The sequence below is a fragment of the Haliotis rubra genome, unplaced genomic scaffold (genome assembly GCF_003918875.1).
Source record: "Haliotis rubra isolate DU_JTF1 unplaced genomic scaffold, ASM391887v1 Scf288, whole genome shotgun sequence".
Taxonomy (NCBI): Eukaryota; Metazoa; Mollusca; class Gastropoda; order Lepetellida; family Haliotidae; genus Haliotis; species Haliotis rubra.
The window spans coordinates 537,219-557,378 of NW_025766955.1; the positions used below are offsets into that span (position 1 = coordinate 537,219).

Consider the following 20,160-nt stretch of genomic DNA (forward strand, 5'->3'; position numbering starts at 1 on the left):
GTGAACTTCTACTGAATCTTAACAGAAGCAATGTACAGCATTTGGCATGTAGGGAGAAATTAGAAATAGGACTGTACGCTTGCTACCTCGAGTGTGGCTTCCATTACACTGATTAAGGTGAACAGAATCGTGTAATCGGTTAGCGAAGGTGAGTTGTCCATATCGCCAATCACAAACACGGGAAACACAAGAAGACTGCAAGGTTCAGCACGGTTCACCCAAACCACTAAAATTACACCTTTCACAACTTACCTTTCATCGTGTAAGTCCACTTATCTGTTGATAAAGGAACCCTGTTTCTAAAAGCAACTGTTCAAAATAGATTTAAATAACAACTCCTTGAAGAACATTCAAGGACACTAGACACTGTTTAGCTTTGAGAAGATGTCATTGTCAGATAAAGTCGATTTAAAGATGCAGTCCAACAATGTAGTCATGTGGTCAGGATCGCCATTGATCTCCAGGTGAATTAGGAGTGACATTAATATATGATAAACACTAGGCACAGAATCTATGGAGGTCCACGTCTTCCGTAGGAGGAACACAACATTTGGGAGAATATGTAGAATCAGGTAGAATATGTAAGTACAAGGAACTTAATACCATAAAAAAGGTAGGGAATTAAATCAGCAGTGACTGGTAACACGCAGTGGCTGTATGGTACCAATGACTAGTAAGCAGTATCTATACTATAACTAGACGTTGCCAAGAGAGGCATCGTGTTGTGCATGGCCAGGTGCCCAAGGAGACACCCCACTCTAAGTAATACAGCGTTGCGGGAAATATATTTTATGAAATGCCAACTATTGTCATGTGATATGTTTTATCTGTTTATCTCTGAACTGTAGCCCCGTTTTGAAATACTAGATAAACATAAAGTGCCAGTCAGGTGTATATCCAGATTCGACGGAATGAAGTACTACCTTGGGTAGCAAATAACTGTGACAAATAGCAATGTGTTATTTATAGAAGAGTATAGCGTACGGTCTCGATTGGCGATACTCCTTGATCAGATCATTCTGTCCTAGTGTATTAGTTCGAACAATTTGCTCTCCCTTTGATTTTCAAGGTCAAAATTTTGTTTGAGAGAAGTGGGATACTTTTTACATAGGTTATCCGGTTTAAAAGAGTTTGCATTGTGTTTGCGTGAATGTGAATCATGGCAGCAAATATATGAACATGATCTGTATAAATACCGTCACATTGTATTAGATAATTGGCAATGTCGTAGTAAGGTTGTTATGGTGGCTGAATTCAGTGCTGTGGTTGGTTGGTTGTTGACGCTGCACTCAGCAATATTCCAGCTATATGGCAGTGGTCTGTCAATGATCGAGTCTGGACCAGACAACCCATGAACATCAATCAATGTGTGAACCAAGTCACCGAACCCGACCACCCGATCCTGTTAGTTGCCTCTAACGTACGATAAGCATGGGCTACTGTTGATTAGGCTAAATCTGACCCGGATCTTCACGGGTGGAACTGGTGGTGGGAAGGCATATGTATTATCTTTTAAAACTAATATTATACTCAGAGATATATCCACACACACACACACACACACCCCCACACCCAAAACACACACACACACACACACACACACACACACACACACACACACACACACACACACACACACACACACACACACACACACACACACACACACACACACACACACACACACACACACACACACACGGCGGACTGTTTTGGGATGTGTCCCCAGTTGACCGCGCCCCGTAGAGCGGTAGCCGAGACATAGCCCGGGATATCATGCGACCTCCTTACCACAACAAGCTTATCTGGTGTTGTACAATGTTTAGATATCATTAAAGAAGTTGAAAAGTCATTGTGTGTATGGGAACTCCGACGGTTGTTAATCAGTGGGCGGTAGGATCTGCTCATTATCGTCACTTTGAGAGTATATATATGTTTGTGTGTCCTCGAGGTTGCATTCAGGCCGCCTGGCAAACCTATCACACTCACTTAAAGTAAGTTCATTTGTCTTTTGTCCAAGTACCTGTATTTGTTTATTTGACTTTATTGTAACTGTCAAAGAACATATATCTCTAAAAGCTTTCGTCTGTTGAGTCACGGGTGGCTAGAAAGCTTTATGTTTGACCCTTAACTTCATTTGTCTTTACTACTACTTTATTTGTTTGTGAAATACGTTTATTTGACATTATTGTAACTGTCAGCAAACATATATCTCTAAACGCTTTCGTCTGTTGAGTCACTTGTGAGTTAGAAAACTCTATGTTACACCCTTAACTTCAATATGTAACCTGCAGGACTTTGATGCAGTCATACATTGTTCCCCACATTGGTTTGAACCCAACGAAACAGTTTCTGCAGATGACTGAGACAGAGTGATCTCTGGTGTCGACCGTTTATATTTAACGACGCTTCGAACAATGTTTAAGTTATGTCCAGGCGTCTGATGTTAATGTGTGATAGGTGAACACCCTTCTGTGAGCTAGACGAACACACTTTTTATATAAGCGAACATCCCTTTGTGAGATAGGCGAACACCCTTTCATATAAGCGAACATCCTTTTGTGAGATAGACGAACACACTTCTGTGAAATAGGCAAACACCCTTCTGCGATATAGCTGAACACCCTCTGTGAGATAGACGAACATCCTTCTGTGAGGTAGGAGAACACCCTTCTGTGAGGTAGGAGAACACCCTTGTGTGAGGTAGGAGAACATCCTTCTGTGAGGTAGGAGAACACCCTTCTGTGAGGTAGGAGAACACCCTTCTGTGAGGTAGGAGAACACCCTTCTGTGAGGTAGGAGAACACCCTTCTGTGAGGTAGGAGAACACCCTTCTGTGAGGTAGGAGAACACCCTTCTGTGAGGTAGGAGAACACCCTTCTGTGAGGTAGGAGAACACCCTTCTGTGAGGTAGGAGAACATCCTTCTGTGAGTAGGAGAACACCCTTCTGTGAGGTAGGAGAACACCCTTCTGTGAGGTAGGAGAACACCCTTCTGTAGGTAGGAGAACACCCTTCTGTGAGGTAGGAGAACATCCTTCTGTGAGGTAGGAGAACACCCTTCTGTGAGGTAGGAGAACATCCTTCTGTGAGGTAGGAGAACATCCTTCTGTGAGGTAGGAGAACACCCTTCTGTGAGGTAGGAGAACACCCTTTCTGTGAAGTCAGTGAGAAGCAGGCTGCTGATCACAAGGGACATAACCTGTACATATTTTGTATTCGTACCCCAGATCAACGGATTCCTTGGACGCAATTCTTGGGAGGATTTATACAAAAGAATCCCGGCTCTCGCCCCCCCTTTTCAGGTAAGATACACCCGTATGTGTCAGAAAACAATTGTAAAGAGAATGTGAGTCACAGAGTTTCAACATTTGAGCTCCTCTTCTCTTAGGTGATTAGTTTACCTTTTGATATTACCGTTTCTATAGCAGTTTTGATGGTTCTTTATTATATCCGCCGTTAGCTATGAGTGAAGTCTGTGGTGTTGTAGTGCTTTATTATATCAACGCTCTATAGCAGTGTGAGTGAAGTCTGTGGTCCCTGTTGTAGTGCTTTATTATATCAACGCTGTATAGCAGTGTGAGTGAAGTCTGTGGTCCCATGTTGTAGTGCTTTATTATATCAACGCTGTATGACAGTGTGAAGTGTTGTCTGTTGTTCCATTATATGTAGCAGTGTAGTCTGTGTTCCATGTTGTAGTGCATTATATCAACGCTGTATAGCAGTGTGAGTGAAGTCTTTATTATATGGTTCCATGTTGTAGTGCTTTATTATATCATACGCTGTATAGCAGTGTGAGTGAAGTCTGTGGTTCCATGTTTTAGTGCTTTATTATATCAACGCTGTATAGCAGTGTGAGTGAAGTCTGTGGTTCCATGTTATAGTGCTTTATTATATCAACGCTGTATAGCAGTGTGAGTGAAGTCTGTGGTTCCATGTTATAGTGCTTTATTATATCAACGCTGTATAGCAGTGTGAGTGAAGTCTGTGGTTCCATGTTGTAGTGCTTTATTATATCAACGCTGTATAGAAGTGTGAGTGAAGTCTGTGGTCCCATGTTGTAGTGCTTTATTATATCAACGCTGTATAGAAGTGTGAGTGAAGTCTGTGGTCCCATGTTGTAGTGCTTTATTATATCAACGCTGTATAGCAGTGTGACTGAAGTCTGTGGTCCCATGTTGTAGTGCTTTATTATATCAACGCTGTATAGAAGTGTGAGTGAAGTCTGTGGTTCCATGTTGTAGTGCATTATTATATCAACGCTGTATAGCAGTGTGAGTGAAGTCTGTGGTTCCATGTTGTAGTGCTTTATTATATCAACGCTCTATAGCAGTGTGAGTGAAGTCTGTTGTTCCATGTTATAGTGCTTTATTATATCAACGCTGTATAGCAGTGTGAGTGAAGTCTGTGGCTCCATGTTGTAGTGCTTTATTATATCAACGCTGTAAAGCAGTGTGAGTGAAGTCTGTGGTTCCATGTTGTAGTGCTTTATTACATCAACGCTGTATAGCAGTGTGAGTGAAGTCTGTGGCTCCATGTTATAGTGCTTTATTACATCAACGCTGTATAGCAGTGTGAGTGAAGTCTGTGGTTCCATGTTGTAGTGCCTTATTATATGAACACTGTATAGCAGTGTGAGTGAAGTCTGTTGTTCCATGTTGTAGTGCTTTATTATATGAACGCTGTATAGCAGTGTGAGTGAAGTCTGTGGCTCCATGTTGTAGTGCTTTATTATATCAACGCTGTATAGCAGTGTGAGTGAAGTCTGTGGTTCCATGTTATAGTGCTTTATTACATCAACGCTGTATAGCAGTGTGAGTGAAGTCTGTGGTTCCATGTTATAGTGCTTTATTACATCAAGGCTGTATAGCAGTGTGAGTGAAGTCTGTGGCTCCATGTTTTAGTGCTGCAAACATTACGACGCAAGTTGCACCAGTGGTCCATTGTATAGTCACACAACCCTTTCCATAGTCATAAACACATCCTTGATTGCTCCAACTGCATCATGAGCATGTGCTTATGAATCACTGTCAAATAGCGAAGATGCCCTACTGGTGGCATCTATCACAAACACATGCAACAGCTGGTCAATTGTTCACAAACACGAGACATATGGTACAGTACATACAATAATATGCAGTAATTGCGAAGCCAGACAGTCCCCAACATCCCTTCCGTTAAGCTTCACTTAAACATTGAACATCGTAATATATAATAGAAGTGTGACGTCACATGTGTCCCCTTTGTGAGGCAGGAAAACACTTATTTTGTCGATTCACATCTCCAACCTACGCCATTTCCAAATGAATTGTGAGATAACTGGCAGTTTTCAGTTTAGAACTACGTAACCTGCAGACTAACGCTTAGTCTCCGAATATATATAATTTTGATCATAACACATACACTCATATATATTGAAAGGGAGCCCCAGTAAAACCCTGAGGAAATCCAGCCTTGCTTCATTGAGGGCTTTAGCATTGCAGGGAGGGGTAGGTAGGAGCGAAGATAATGTGGGTCAGGGACTGTGAGAGTAAGCTGTACATAATGGCGTCGTCATATCAGCCGAATTATCACATCTTCTCATTTCACAAAGCTGCTGTGTCTGGTCAAGCTGCCATTATTTACAGATGGCCGTCATCGTTGCAAGACCCGTTAAGATCAGGGTTCGAATTGTCTTCAGCAACCCATGCTTGTCGTAAGAGGCGACTAAAGGGATCGAGACACAGGCCCTAGGTTTGGGAGGATTAAAGATTTAGAAAAAATATATAAACATTTGAGATGACCCCGACTCGTAATGCTTCACAAGTCATTATGTATTGTGCTGTGAAGCATGTCGAGTCGGGGGGTCATCTCAAAATCAATATTTTGTTATAATTAATCCCCGCAAATACACGAGGGCCTATGAGCGCTGACTTGGTTGACATATGTCATCGCATCCGAATCGCCTAGATCGATGCTCATGTTGTTGATCACTGGATTGTCAGGTCCAGGCTCGATTACTTACAGACCTCCGTCATATAGCTGGAATATTGCTGAATGCGGCAGTAACAACAAACCAACCAAACCAACATCGTTCAACGTGACGTGTGTTTTATAACACGAAAGTGATTCTTTATTTCCATATATGTAATGTATGTAATTTGAAACGCTCATTTCTTCCCACAGATATGGAAGTAAGAACTCTGCTGTTCCTGGTGTGTTTGCCAGCGCTCATCACTGGTACTCCCTCGAAACAAGCAAAACATGACTTCAAAAGTACTTTACGTCACAATATGAAAGGATATTTTAAGAGTTACACGCTTGGAAATTTCAAAGGAGTCTATGACAAGGAGTTTTACAGGCTAAAGATAAGCAAATGGTTAAGTGAAGATGTGTCAGAGAATACACCCCATGTACACGAAGAAACAGAACGCCCACTACTGGCTGCTAAGCAAGAACCAGGTTTAACACAGGAGTGGCTAAATAATGCAAAACCAACAGAGCCCCAGTTACTTGCCAACTTCAAACACCAGGGAACCGATCAACCATTACTGGCTGCCAAGAGAGAACAGTTGTCAATACAGGAGTGGTTGAATAATGAAAAACCAACAGAGCCCCAGTTGCTTGCAAACTTCAAATACGAGGAAACTGAACGCCCACTACTGGCTGCCAAGAGAGAAAAACAGTCTGTACAAGAGTGGTTAAATAATGCAAAACCAACAGAGCCCCAGTTGCTTGCCAACTTCAAATACGAGGAAACGGAACGCCCACTACTGGCTGCCAAGAGAGAAAAACAGTCTGTACAAGAGTGGTTAAATAATGCAAAACCAACAGAGCCCCAGTTGTTGGCAAACTTCAAAGTCTGTACGAGGAAACTGAACGCCCCCAAACTCAAATACGAGGAAACTGGCCCACTACTGGCTGCCAAGAGAAAAACAGTCTGTACAAGAGTGGTTAAATAATGCAAAACCAACAGAGCCCCAGTTGCTTGCAAACTTCAAATACGAGGAAACTGAACGCCCACTACTGGCTGCCAAGAGAGAAAAACAGTCTGTACAAGAGTGGTTAAATAATGCAAAACCAACAGAGCCCCAGTTGCTTGCAAACTTCAAATACGAGGAAACTGAACGCCCATTACTGGCTGCCAAGAGAGAAAAACAGTCTGTACAAGAGTGGTTAAATAATGCAAAACCAACAGAGCCCCAGTTGCTTGCAAACTTCAAATACGAGGAAACTGAACGCCCACTACTGGCTGCCAAGAGAGAGCAGTTGTCGCAAGAGTGGTTGAATAATGCAAAACCAACAGAGCCCCAGTTGTTGGCAAACTTCAAATACGAGGAAACTGAACGCCCACTACTGGCTGCCAAACGAGAGCAATTGTCGCAAGAGTGGTTGAATAATGCAAAACCAACAGAGCCCCAGTTGTTGGCAAACTTCAAATACGAGGAAACGGAACGCCCACTACTGGCTGCCAAACGAGAGCAATTGTCGCAAGAGTGGTTGAATAATGCAAAACCAACAGAGCCCCAGTTGCTTGCAAACTTCAAATACGAGGAAACTGAACGCCCACTACTGGCTGCCAAGAGAGAACAGTTGTCGCAAGAGTGGTTGAATAATGCAAAACCAACAGAGCCCCAGTTGTTGGCAAACTTCAAATACGAGGAAACGGAACGCCCACTACTGGCGGCCAAGCGAGAACAGTTGTCGCAAGAGTGGTTAAATAATGCAAAACCAACAGAGCCCCAGTTGCTTGCAAACTTCAAATACGAGGAAACTGAACGCCCACTACTGGCTGCCAAGCGAGAACAATTGTCGCAAGAGTGGTTGAATAATGCAAAACCAACAGATCCCCAGTTGTTGGCAAACTTCAAATACGAGGAAACTGAACGCCCACTACTGGCTGCCAAGCGAGAACAGTTGTCGCAAGAGTGGTTAAATAATGCAAAACGAACAGAGCCCCAGTTGTTGGCAAACTTCAAATACGAGGAAACTGAACGCCCACTACTGGCTGCCAAGCGAGAACAGTTGTCGCAAGAGTGGTTGAATAATGCAAAACCAACAGAGCCCCAGTTGCTTGCAAACTTCAAATACGAGGAAACGGAACGCCCACTACTGGCTGCCAAGCGAGAACAGTTGTCGCAAGAGTGGTTGAATAATGCAAAACCAACAGAGCCCCAGTTGTTGGCAAACTTCAAATACGAGGAAACTGAACGCCCACTACTGGCTGCCAAGAGAACAGTTGTCGCAAGAGTGGTTAAATAATGCAAAACCAACAGAGCCCCAGTTGTTGGCAAACTTCAAATACGAGGAAACTGAACGCCCACTACTGGCTGCCAAGAGAGAACAGTTGTCGCAAGAGTGGTTGAATAATGCAAAACCAACAGAGCCCCAGTTGCTTGCAAACTTCAAATACGAGGAAACGGAACGCCCACTACTGGCTGCCAAGCGAGAACAGTTGTCGCAAGAGTGGTTGAATAATGCAAAACCAACAGAGCCCCAGTTGTTGGCAAACTTCAAATACGAGGAAACTGAACGCCCACTACTGGCTGCCAAGCGAGAACAGTTGTCGCAAGAGTGGTTAAATAATGCAAAACCAACAGAGCCCCAGTTGCTTGCAAACTTCAAATACGAGGAAACTGAACGCCCACTACTGGCTGCCAAGAGAGAACAGTTGTCGCAAGAGTGGTTGAATAATGCAAAACCAACAGAGCCCCAGTTGTTGGCAAACTTCAAATACGAGGAAACTGAACGCCCACTACTGGCTGCCAAGAGAGAACAGTTGTCGCAAGAGTGGTTGAATAATGCAAAACCAACAGAGCCCCAGTTGCTTGCAAACTTCAAATACGAGGAAACGGAACGCCCACTACTGGCTGCCAAGCGAGAACAGTTGTCGCAAGAGTGGTTGAATAATGCAAAACCAACAGAGCCCCAGTTGTTGGCAAACTTCAAATACGAGGAAACTGAACGCCCACTACTGGCTGCCAAGAGAGAACAGTTGTCGCAAGAGTGGTTGAATAATGCAAAACCAACAGAGCCCCAGTTGCTTGCAAACTTCAAATACGAGGAAACTGAACGCCCACTACTGGCTGCCAAGAGAGAACAACTGTCTGTACAGGAGTGGTTAAATAATGCAAAACCAACAGAGCCCCAGTTGCTGCAAACTTCAAATACGAGGAAACTGGCTGCCAAGAGAAAAACATGTACGAGTGGAAACTGAACGCCCACTTCAAATACTGGCGGCCACTACTGGCTGCCAAGAGAGAAAACAGTCTGTACAAGAGTGGTTAAATAATGCAAAACCAACAGAGCCCCAGTTGCTTGCAAACTTCAAATACGAGGAAACTGAACGCCCACTACTGGCTGCCAAGAGAGAAAAACAGTCTGTACAAGAGTGGTTGAATAATGCAAAACCAACAGAGCCCCAGTTGCTTGCAAACTTCAAATACGAGGAAACTGAACGCCCACTACTGGCTGCCAAGAGAGAAAAGCAGTCTGTACAAGAGTGGTTAAATAATGCAAAACCAACAGAGCCCCAGTTGCTTGCAAACTTCAAATACGAGGAAACTGAACGCCCACTACTGGCTGCCAAACGAGAACAAATGTCAATTAAGGAATGGTTAAATAATGAAAAACCAACAGAGCCCCAGCTACTTGCTAACTTTAAATACGAGGAAACCGAACGCCCACTACTGGCTGCCAAGCAAGATCAGGAGTTGAAACATGAATGGTTAAATAATGCAAATCCATCTGGACCTCAGTTGCTTGGAAACTTAATGGGCGAAGGAACCATTCGCCCTTTGCTGTCTGCCCAGCGAGAGCAGCAGTTGTCGTATCGTCCAGTACAGGGGTCCAGTGATGGGAAAATGGAAAATACTGAGGGTATTTTGGCATGGTTGCGTGCAGCTTCGGGTCTTCGACAGGCGCCAAGTGATGACATTGATTTTTCCCTTCAGTCATTTATCGATGTTCTCAACATTTCACCTGATGGTTGCAGTGCAGCACACAAGCTACCGATGTCAGCTCACCATGCAGACATATCTCTCCTCGGGGTGACTCCAGTTTTTATGAATCTGTTCTGGCCGTTCCGGTTTGACATGAATGTAATGAACCAACGTCTGGCTGCTTATGGCTTGACGAACAAAGTTATCTCTGGAAACAACGAGACCTTGAAAGAAGATTTCTTTCGGGAACTTCAAGAAGTACAGGGCATGCGTCTCCCGGTGAAAGGAAACCAGATGGTGTTAAGCTTCGGGGACGAAGATGTTGTTGACGGACTGAAGCGAATCAACATTGTACCAGATGCCGAGGCGTATACTAGGGCTGGGAAACATCTCTACACTAGGGAGGAACAAGCCCGGATACGACTGCTAGCCAACAAGGCGCTGGACTTAATCAACAAAACCCACGAGGAGCTGTATAGTGCAATGGTTCAAATGGTTTCTTGCATTGCCTTCTTCAAAGACGAATCTGACAAGTACACCAGTGGAACGGTCAACTCTGCCTTAGGGGTAATATGGCTGGATCCACGGGACGATTGGACGGTCCCATTGATGGCAGAACAAATAGTTCACGAGTTCATACATACGACACTGTTCTATACTGAGCTCGTCCAGGGTGGTTACAAGGACATTTCCCGAGTAACAGAAGCCCTAGTGTTGTCTGCTATCAGACAGGAACCCAGGCAGTTTGACAGATCTCTACATGCTGCCTATGTATCAGCTGGTCTCATCACTTTCCACACCAGGGCCGGCTTCTTCGACAGAGCAGCAAAACTTGCCCAGACGATGCCGGAGGCTGTGCAGGAACTGAACAGGGTCAATGCTGAGACTGACGTCCTGGATGAGGCTGGTCGAGCGATGCTCAATTTCCTCACTGAATATGTGTGTCTCACCCGCATGTAATCTTATTGACTCTGCTCAACCAATAAATGTCAATGTCATGACCTTTTGATACATCAAGGTAATCAAGGAAGGACCTGTTTTATACCAATACGATTATGTGTGAACTGTCTGCTTCATTCAGCAGTGTAGTGAATAAAGTTCCAGTGTTAATACATGGAAGACGGAATATTTGATTTCATGCAGGAAGTGAGTGAGTGAGTGAGTGAGTGAGTGAGTGGGGTTTGGGTCGCTAGTATTTCAGGTACACCATGTGATGTTACCTTATTGTGACGTCATCCCACGAGCGTCACCATCCCCTTATCTGCTGCCGGGCCAACCTATTGGGCGTTCTTCCTCTAACCGCCTACGGTTGGTCAGGAGGTCCCTCGTTCGAATCCAACTACAGGAGTAGCCTATTATATGGCCACTTCATTATGTTGATCTTTTGTGAAATCAGCGATCACGTGACAAACACAGAATCATTATGAGGGCGAGTGTTGAGTGCTTGGTGCTCGACCTGCTCATGTAACTAAAAACAGCACCATAGTACTCAACAACGACAATAGATAAGATTGCGATATGCAATCATCAGGCTGCATCGCATTACCGAATCATTCATGGTTTGACCTATGATTTGAGTTTTACGCTGCTTTTAGCAATATTCCAGCAATATCACGGCGGGTGTGACCTATGGACCTATGGGTGGTCAGTAAAATTAGTAAAAAATGACATTAAACTTCGAGATCTTATGTTCAAACACAACTAACAGGATAGCTAGTGATAAGGTTTATTTGAACGTTCGACATGGCTTTAAACCATAAAAATGTAATTCTGGTGCAGACCCTTCCTCAATTGTAGTAAGGTTCTTGGGGTACTGTAATGTCAATGTAATGTCAACATTTAGTGGCGGTGGGATAGGCTAGTGGTTAAGGCGTTTGCTCGTCACGCTGAAGACCCGGGTTCGAATTCCCACATGGGTACAATGTGTTAAGCTCATTTCTGGTGTCCCTCGCCGTGATATTGCAGGCATATTGCTAAAAGCGGCGTAAAACCCAACTCACTCACTCACTCAACATAAGGAATGTTTAATATCAGAAACACCATGCTAAAAGTTTCAAGGGGGGGGGGGGGTTAAAAGTAAACTCTACTCGTGATAATGTTACATGGATGAGACGGACGTTTAGTTTTTATATTTTCATTCTTCATTTCTGAATCATAAAACATCTGACAATGACTATTTATTCTGAAACACAATAACAATGTACACATATACTACCCATCCAAAGTTTAGACTCACTAGTGTAAATGTAGCCACTTACTTCAGTCAACTGTTCTAAACTAGATTTTGCAAAATATTCCACACTGTTTAAAGGTATTGTTTACACATGAACTGATGTATTGTAAAACACATTCGTAACGTTGAAAAGATTATTGTCATGAGTTCAATAAATGATAAAACTCAGTGAAAATTGGCGAATTCTTAACAAAACTTTACACCAAAACGCAGCTGATTACATGCACGATATTTGCTTTTCAGCAATTTGATGCGTGATCCTATTGCAGTACATCTGCATAAGGTTTGCAGTTGGTTCCCCCAAATTAGGGGGAAAATTCATCTTCGATGTAACCACATACATATACATAGCATATAGTGAATGCTTCAAGTGAGTCTAAATTTTTGATGGGTAGTATATGTACAGAGTAGGGTCGCACCATTCAACTGGACACTGTAAAAAGGGACTCGAACTCGGTAAAACACTAGCACCCAGTCCCCTTTTGGCAGGCGACGATATTAGACCAACAACAGACAAAACCAAGATTTGACTCGTTCTTGGGAAGGAGCTGCAGTCTGGTCGTGAGGAGAACTGATAGGGTTTCTTCCTGTTCGTGAGGAGAACTGATAGGGTTTCTTCCTGTTCGTGAGGAGAACTGATAGGGTTTCTTCCTGTTCGTGAGGAGGACTGATAGGGTTTCTTCCTGTTCGTGAGGAGAACTGATAGGGTTTCTTCCTGTTCGTGAGGAGAACTGATAGGGTTTCTTCCTGTTCGTGAGGAGAACTGATGGGGTTTCTTCCTGTTCGTGAGGAGAACTGATGGGGTTTCTTCCTGTTCGTAAGGAGAACTGATAGGGTTTCTTCCTGTTCGTCTGACGATCGCAAATAGAGAAAAACATGTTCTCGCCTGAATCGACTGTATACCAGTGTAGGTCAGAGGTACTGCTAACAATCTACATTTGTACTGAAACACGACATCCAGAACCATTAAACATTTGTTCAGATTGACAGACATATTTGACTAAACAAAACAAAAACATTTAGTAATCCCTGACTTGTGTTAAATATGCAACTGACTACCATGCATGTGATAAGAAAGCCACTCATTCTGTGTACTGATTGGCCAGGAAAGATCACATGACCTGTTAATGTCACATTCGCTTTTACTTTGTATATATCTTTATATGCAAAATCTAGAATTATTCTCTTGAAATCATGGCATCACAACATCATTTTCAAACCACTTTATGTTGGTATTTCTGCTCAGACCTCACAGTATGTGATCGCAGCTTGGGACATTTCTTGGAATCATTCAATCGTCGACATTGAGAGAAAATTGAACATAAAGTTTGTAGAAGTCACAAGAAACTCTCCAAACTTTGACCGCCATCTATTGCCTTGTGCTAGTTGTTGTAAAACTACTGATACTCTATTTATGTTAGACCCGTGAACATCCGGGGTAGAATAGGTCTTCAGCAACCCATGCTTGCCACAAAAGGCGACTATGCTTGTCGTAAGAGACGACTAACGGGATCGGGCGGTCAGGCTCGCTGTCTTGGTTGACACCTGTCATCGGTTCCCAATTGCGCAGATTGATGTTCATGCATCACTGGATTGTTTGGTCCAGACTCGATTATTTACAGACCGCCGCCATATAGCTGAAATATTGCTGGGTGCGGCGTAAAACTAAACTCACTCACTCACTTACTATTTATGTTAACTGCTTTCATAGTTTCATATTTTTTACCAACCAAATTGGGGTTTACACCAGCACACAGTGGGTTTATGTACAAGAATCACAGTCTCCAGTCAACCTTGAAAGATAGAAACAACGGTCTCCCAACATTGGTTAAATTACATCACGATACTCAGAACCAACTCAGTATGGTTATAGGGGCGCTCGTCACACCGAAAACACGGTTTGGAATCCCATGGGTACAATGTGTGAAGTCCATGTCTGGTGTTCCCCGCCGTGATGTTGCTGGAATATTGCTAAACACTCACTCACTCACTTAATATGGTTACAACGTACGGTATCAGCAGCTTTATGACTTATTGCAGCTTAATCTAAGTAAAACCTAGAAACATCAAGAGTGAGTGAGTGAGTTTACAGTCACTTTGGCAATATTTCAGCCATATCGTGACTTGAAATCTGTGTGCGAAGGACAGTAAAAGAACTAGAATATCACAGTTAGAGATTTAAAACTAGCATGTGACTTTAAATTATACATTATAAAATGATATCACCAGCAACTGAAGGTAGGTGACCAGCAACTGAAGGTAGATGACCAGCAACTACTGAAGGTAGATGACCAGCAACTGAAGGTAGATGACCAGCAGCAACTGAAGGTAGATGACCAGCAGCAACTGAAGGTAGATGACCAGCAACTGAAGATAGATCACCAGCAACTGAAGATAGATCACCAGCAACTGAAGATAGATCACCAGCAGCTGAAGGCAGATGACCAGCAACTGAAGATAGATCACCAGCAACTGAAGATAGATCACCAGCAACTGAAGGTAGATGACCAGGTAAAAAGTTGTTTAACAAACGATCATAGTTTCAAATCTCTTATATTGGTTTGCATTACAAGGGGGTAAGCGCAGTAGTTGGAACAGTGAAACAAATGCACGTGCGGTACGCGATGAGCGTTAACTTAGACCAACCCTCCTTGTTCTCGGTGTTTCATTTAATGTGCATTCCCCTTGTAATACAAACCAATAATAGCGATTTGAAACTATGATCGTTTGTTAAACAACTTTTATCCTAAGTGGAATAAAAATCTGAGATTTAAATTTTCAAATGGCAAGGTAAAATTATGAGGATTCGCAATCTTAATTTAACTTTATTTGATTTACTGTTTTGTTTAAAGTGAAATTCATGGGAACGTTTTCACAGCAAACAGATTATAGTGCTCTAAACAAATAAATGTATAGCAGAGTTGACTGGTCACCTCCCCAACGTTATAAATTCGTGTGCCTTCAGGCACATTCTTTTAATATTTGAAGTGGGGTAGAAAGGTCAGATGTTGGTCAAATAATCTACCAAGAAAAATGGCTTATTTTACAACTTTGATAGGTGTACCATCTAAATTTAATTCTTGGTGTGGTTTGTATTTTCTACAAAAGTGGACACAGTTAGTTTGAGACTTTTATCTTAATGCTAAAATAACGTGACAGACAAAATACTACCTTGTGAGACACCGTAATCCGGTTTATAATGATCAGAAAGGATAGAACCCACGTGGACTTGATACTGCCTGTCGGGTAAAACCTCGGATATATATTGAGGCAAACGGCCCTCGTAATCCAAAATCATGGAAATCTTTTAAGATGGTACATTTCCATTCAGTGTCATATGCTTCTGTAAGTCGAAAAAACATTGACACCGCATGTTGTTTGTTTACAATGGCATTCTTAAAGGTCACATGCAACGTAAAACACAACTTTGCAGATTCTGATACCTTTCGGTATGGACTTAACGAAACAAATCATCAAAAATGCAAATTCAACTTATAAAGTTGAAAAATAACGCGATGAAAAAAACCGCGCGAAATCGGAGTTCAAACGTTTCACTAATTTTCCCCCGACTTTTCGTGGGAAAACTGGTTTCAACAGCTGGGCTGCGCTCATAGCACGTGCGCAGTGAAATAGGTTCGCGCAACTTGGAAGAGGGCTGTCCGGTGAATACTCGGTGAAGGCTTTGGTGTGAGCTATTTTCCTAATGTTTTGTTGATATCTCACAGGCGCGAGCTTTTTATATGTTATGACAGTAAATAAACTGTTTATATAATTTCATTTGTCTATTTCACCACACGTTCTTCTTACCGAGTCACTTTCTCAGTTCGATACTTAAAAGCAATGTCATTATTTAGCGTTGACAGAATTTCTAACTGTGATATAGATATGTCGTTGTCACAGACAAAACTCAATGTCTTGTTTCATTGACGCCTGTGTGTCTGCCTGCCTGTCTGCTAATGACAATATTCAATACACAACTGCGATCACTGACCACATGCAATTTGAACTTAACACCAATCAGGCTATACACCATAAACAAAACGCATTGATTTATGGCCCGAGTTCGGTCTCTGTCACATTATGTAATTACACAGACACGCAGGTGTGATACTTGAACACATGACATGTTATGATGTCTGTTGATTGCAAAATGTTATACACCAAAAAATGAGCATGTATTTACAAAACCCAACATCTCTATATATACACACACAATGAGCCGTGAGAGCATCTGCAAATGAACCAGCCGTTACACTTGAGTGCATACCCACCCGCTCTGACTGGGTTCGGTATGCCGGCTGCTTCGTTTCTTGGGAAGTAAACCCAAGTACACAATATTGCAATTTTGATTTGCGATTGTACGCTTATAATTTATATAAATTATGTTTATATGCTTTTTCATAACCAGCAATGTATATTATATGTCATGAATAAGAGATAATTGTGTTTTAATTATGTTTGATTTTTTGGTTGCATGTGACCTTTAAGGAATGATTCCAGTCGAACTAAATAGGGCCTGTAAGCCTGTAGCGAGGCGCTATTTCCGGTACTAAGATGGTTTCCGACTCTCTTTGCGCTCGCCAACCTGCGATATGCGAGACACGGCCCAGATTACTTCCTGTACCAGATTTCCGGTGACAAGCATATATCCATGAACAAGTTCTGGTTCCTATTTGCGCGACCGCCAAGTATAACTTTACTGGCACGGACCAAATGTACAACTTTACGAAAGCCTAATGCTGCCACTTTTGTAGCATAAATATTTTTTTTTTCTGCTACAATTCTCGTTGCTTCGAATATTTTACTCGTTACTTCGAGTATTTTCTCGTTACTTCAATAAGTTTCTCGTTACTTCGAGTTCTTTTCTCGTTACTTCAAGTTTCTATCAAAAACTTGAAATTTCAAACATTTTCTCATTACTTCAAGTTTCAGTCAAAAACTTGAAATTTCGAGTATGTACTCGTTGATTCGAGTATTTTCTCGTTTCTTCAATAATTTTTTCGTTGCTTCGATTAATTTATCGTTGCTTCGAATATTTTCTCGTTGCTTCAAGTTCCTCTCAAAAACTTGAAATTTCGAATATTTACTCGTTGCTTTGAACATTTTCTCGTTATTTCAGTTATTTTTTCGTTGCTTTGATTAATTTCTCGTTACTTCAAGTTTCTATCAAAAACTTGAAATTTCAAATATTTTCTCGTTACTTCAAGTTTCTGTCAAAAACTTGAAATTTCAAGTATTTACTCGTTGTTTCGAGTATTTTCTCGTTACTTCAAGTTTCTGAAAGGAAGTTGAAGGAACGAGAAAAATACTCGAAACAACGAGAAGGAGACGTCCTAAAACTCGGGCCGGGCCGAGCCGGGTCAAGGAGGGCCAAGTATATAATTGGCTACAACATTGATTATCGAAAACCATGACTACAATTAATTAATCCAGCTTACACCCATGCCAATACGGGCAGCAGGAAGCCACACACGTGTGTCATAATAATCTTATTACGAGTAAAGCGCTTAAAACTCAGGAAGACGAGTGGCCTGTGAAAGTGACTAAGCAAGGTTACGTCTAAAAGAGAAGTCGTTAAATGAAACAGGATTCAAAACGTATAAATACTTCAGTCAATCCCTATATACATTTCTGTCGGCCCGGAAAGGATTTTACAAATACTACCTCAGTTCATTGTTCATCGTATTTAAAGCATGCCCACAGGTAAATGATACGATCTTTTCCCCACACTTTGACAATTGTTCGGTTCTGTTTGGCCCGGGCCGTCAAAAGCAGCATAGATCTCACACACATGTATCTTGAATTTTGTTTAAATCCATAGTTCAGTTATATATATATCTACCTAAATATCATTTTCAATGTTGCAAAATGCCACATGTAAAGATAACTGGTCCGTTAAAGTGAAGCCCATTTTCCCCTCCATTCCCAACATATCCAGCCTCTATCAAAAGTGTTAAGTCTATGACTTGTCCCGGGCCATAATAAGAAACTTAAACATCACACATGGATCCTGAATTGTACATATATCTAGTTATATCTACCTAAAACCTCTTTATGAAGTCTCAGATTGAAGTAATTTGAACGATCACGTTGCTCAAGCGGGGCCCTTGGCCTTAGCCTCATTCTCAACATGTCACAAGTCATCGGACCACTGTCATATGAATCCCTGTTCTCATATTTGTTTGGTCTGTAGCGTTCCATGGCAAATATCAAACCGATACCCATCGAATGTTACCATTTAAAAAGTATGCCAGAAACACAGGCGAACAACCTGCCTAATATAAGGTAGTATTGTTGTGTGTGTTTTTTTTAACCCCTTTCACGTATGAATCATAATACTATGTATCATTCACACTCCGATATGGTTGTCAACATATACATGTAGTATGGATGCACCCAGTTCGTCCGTTGCGTCAGTTTTTAAAAGTACAGAAAGAAAAGAAATTGCCCACGCAAACGAACCACATGAAATAATAGCGACAAAGCCCCTTCCATATCCATAAGAAATCTCTTAGAAAAGCAGAGTCGATAGTAAACGTTCCGACTATATTATGAGCATTTGTAAATATCGAGTCTAGACCAGACAATCCATTGGTGGACATAATGACAGAGCTTATGTTTATGAATCACTAGATACTAGGTGTTCTCGAAAAGGTGTGGGTATCCTGTCCCACTTTATGGACATCCTAGGGAATAGTTCACCTATAGTTTGGCATGAAATGCATGTGGACCCGTTTTTTTTGTAAATATCTCTTCATCCAATGACCCAATCGATCTCAAACTGTGCAAGTGGATGTTTTGTCAGACAACCTAATCACATTGTAAAACACCGATTTTATGCATTTGTATTATAGAATCTGTCCATGTAACTGTCAACAAAATAAACAGCAGAATGCAGAATGCTTGCAGAGGGAGGGAGCCAATGACCTGTAACAGCGGCAGTGTTTTCAAGTTTTTGATAGAAATTTGATCTAACAAGTAAATATTTGAAATTTCAAGTATTTAATTGAAAATATTCAAGCAACGAGAAATTAATCGAAGCAACAAGAAAATAATTGAAGTAACGAGAAAATATTCGAAGCAACGAGTAAATACTCGAAATTTCAAGTTTTTGAAAGAAACTTGAAGCAACGAGAAATTAATCGAAGCAACAAGAAAATAATTGAAGTAACGAGAAAATATTCGAAGCAACGAGTAAATACTCGAAATTTCAAGTTTTTGAAAGAAACTTGAAGTAACGAGAAAATACTCGAAGCAACGAGAAAAAACTCGAAATAACGAGAAAATTATTGAAATAACGAGAAAATACTCGAAGTAACGAGTACATAATCGAAGCAACAAGAATTGTAGCAGAAAAAATATGTGTGCTACAAAAGTGGCAGTATTAGGCTTTCGTACAACTCTGTTGGTGATCCCAGCTGTTGACAATCGTATTAGTTGGTTCTTTTTTGGGGATGGAAATTTGTTACAAGTATCTTACTGTCAACTCTCAACCATGAGACCTTATATCGTACTAGGATTACATGTCAATTTAGACGTATCAGATTTTCTTATTGTTATCAGGTGAAGGTGTTTTATGTAGTTATAAAATTATGCAAATATAACGTATAAATTGCTGAACTCCAAAAATATGTTTAGCTTTCATTAGTGAAGGGTTATTCAATAAAACATTGTGGTTGTCTGCAATCAGATTTGCAAAGCTCATAAAAAGGTTTTGTTGAGGGTTTGTTAGTAAAATTCTATGTGGTTGAGGTGCATCTGAATTATGCCCCTTTGGGGAATATTTACATCACTAAGGATGTGAGGTGGTTCATTCTGGCCTCAATTTCACACTGACTGTAATGTGATCAGAGATCTAGTCTCTGATTGGGTACAAGGTTTTAAGGCATATTAAATACCCTTAGTGTCCAAGCACATGGCACTTAGCATCCGGCCTTTGACAGCACAGCAGTACAGTAGCACCTGCCACAATCAGGTTAGTTTGAACTGGTAGTCTTTGTGTTTAAAT

The 20,160-nt window shown here is 41.6% G+C and overlaps 1 protein-coding gene across 7 annotated transcripts; it reads left to right on the plus strand.

Moving 5' to 3' along the window:
* Positions 1 to 1,869: 1,869 nt before the first annotated feature.
* On the plus strand, positions 1,870 to 11,038 carry LOC124281676. Of its 7 annotated transcripts, none has more exons than XM_046717617.1 (5): positions 1,870 to 1,994; positions 3,230 to 3,304; positions 6,165 to 6,789; positions 6,932 to 7,459; positions 9,241 to 11,038. In XM_046717617.1, the coding sequence occupies exons 3-5, from the start codon at positions 6,167 to 6,169 to the stop codon at positions 10,877 to 10,879; spliced, it is 2,790 nt and encodes a 929-aa protein (XP_046573573.1). In that variant the 5' UTR covers positions 1,870 to 1,994; positions 3,230 to 3,304; positions 6,165 to 6,166; the 3' UTR covers positions 10,880 to 11,038. The 7 variants fall into 7 exon arrangements, with proteins under 7 accessions (XP_046573573.1, XP_046573575.1, XP_046573578.1 ...); XM_046717619.1 differs by having other exon boundaries at positions 6,932 to 7,374; positions 9,267 to 11,038; XM_046717622.1 differs by having other exon boundaries at positions 6,932 to 7,243.
* Positions 11,039 to 20,160: the final 9,122 nt, after the last annotated feature.

Bases quoted from the DNA above. Each gene is read 5' to 3' on its own strand.
- LOC124281676 (XM_046717617.1), top strand. From the start codon at position 6,167: ATGGAAGTAAGAACTCTGCTGTTCCTGGTGTGTTTGCCAGCGCTCATC. The intron at 6,790-6,931 runs GTTAAATAATGC...TGTACAAGAGTG, and splicing joins AAACAGTCTGTACAAGAGTG to GTTAAATAATGCAAAACCAA. The intron at 7,460-9,240 runs GCAATTGTCGCA...CTGCCAAGAGAG, and splicing joins CTACTGGCTGCCAAACGAGA to AAAACAGTCTGTACAAGAGT.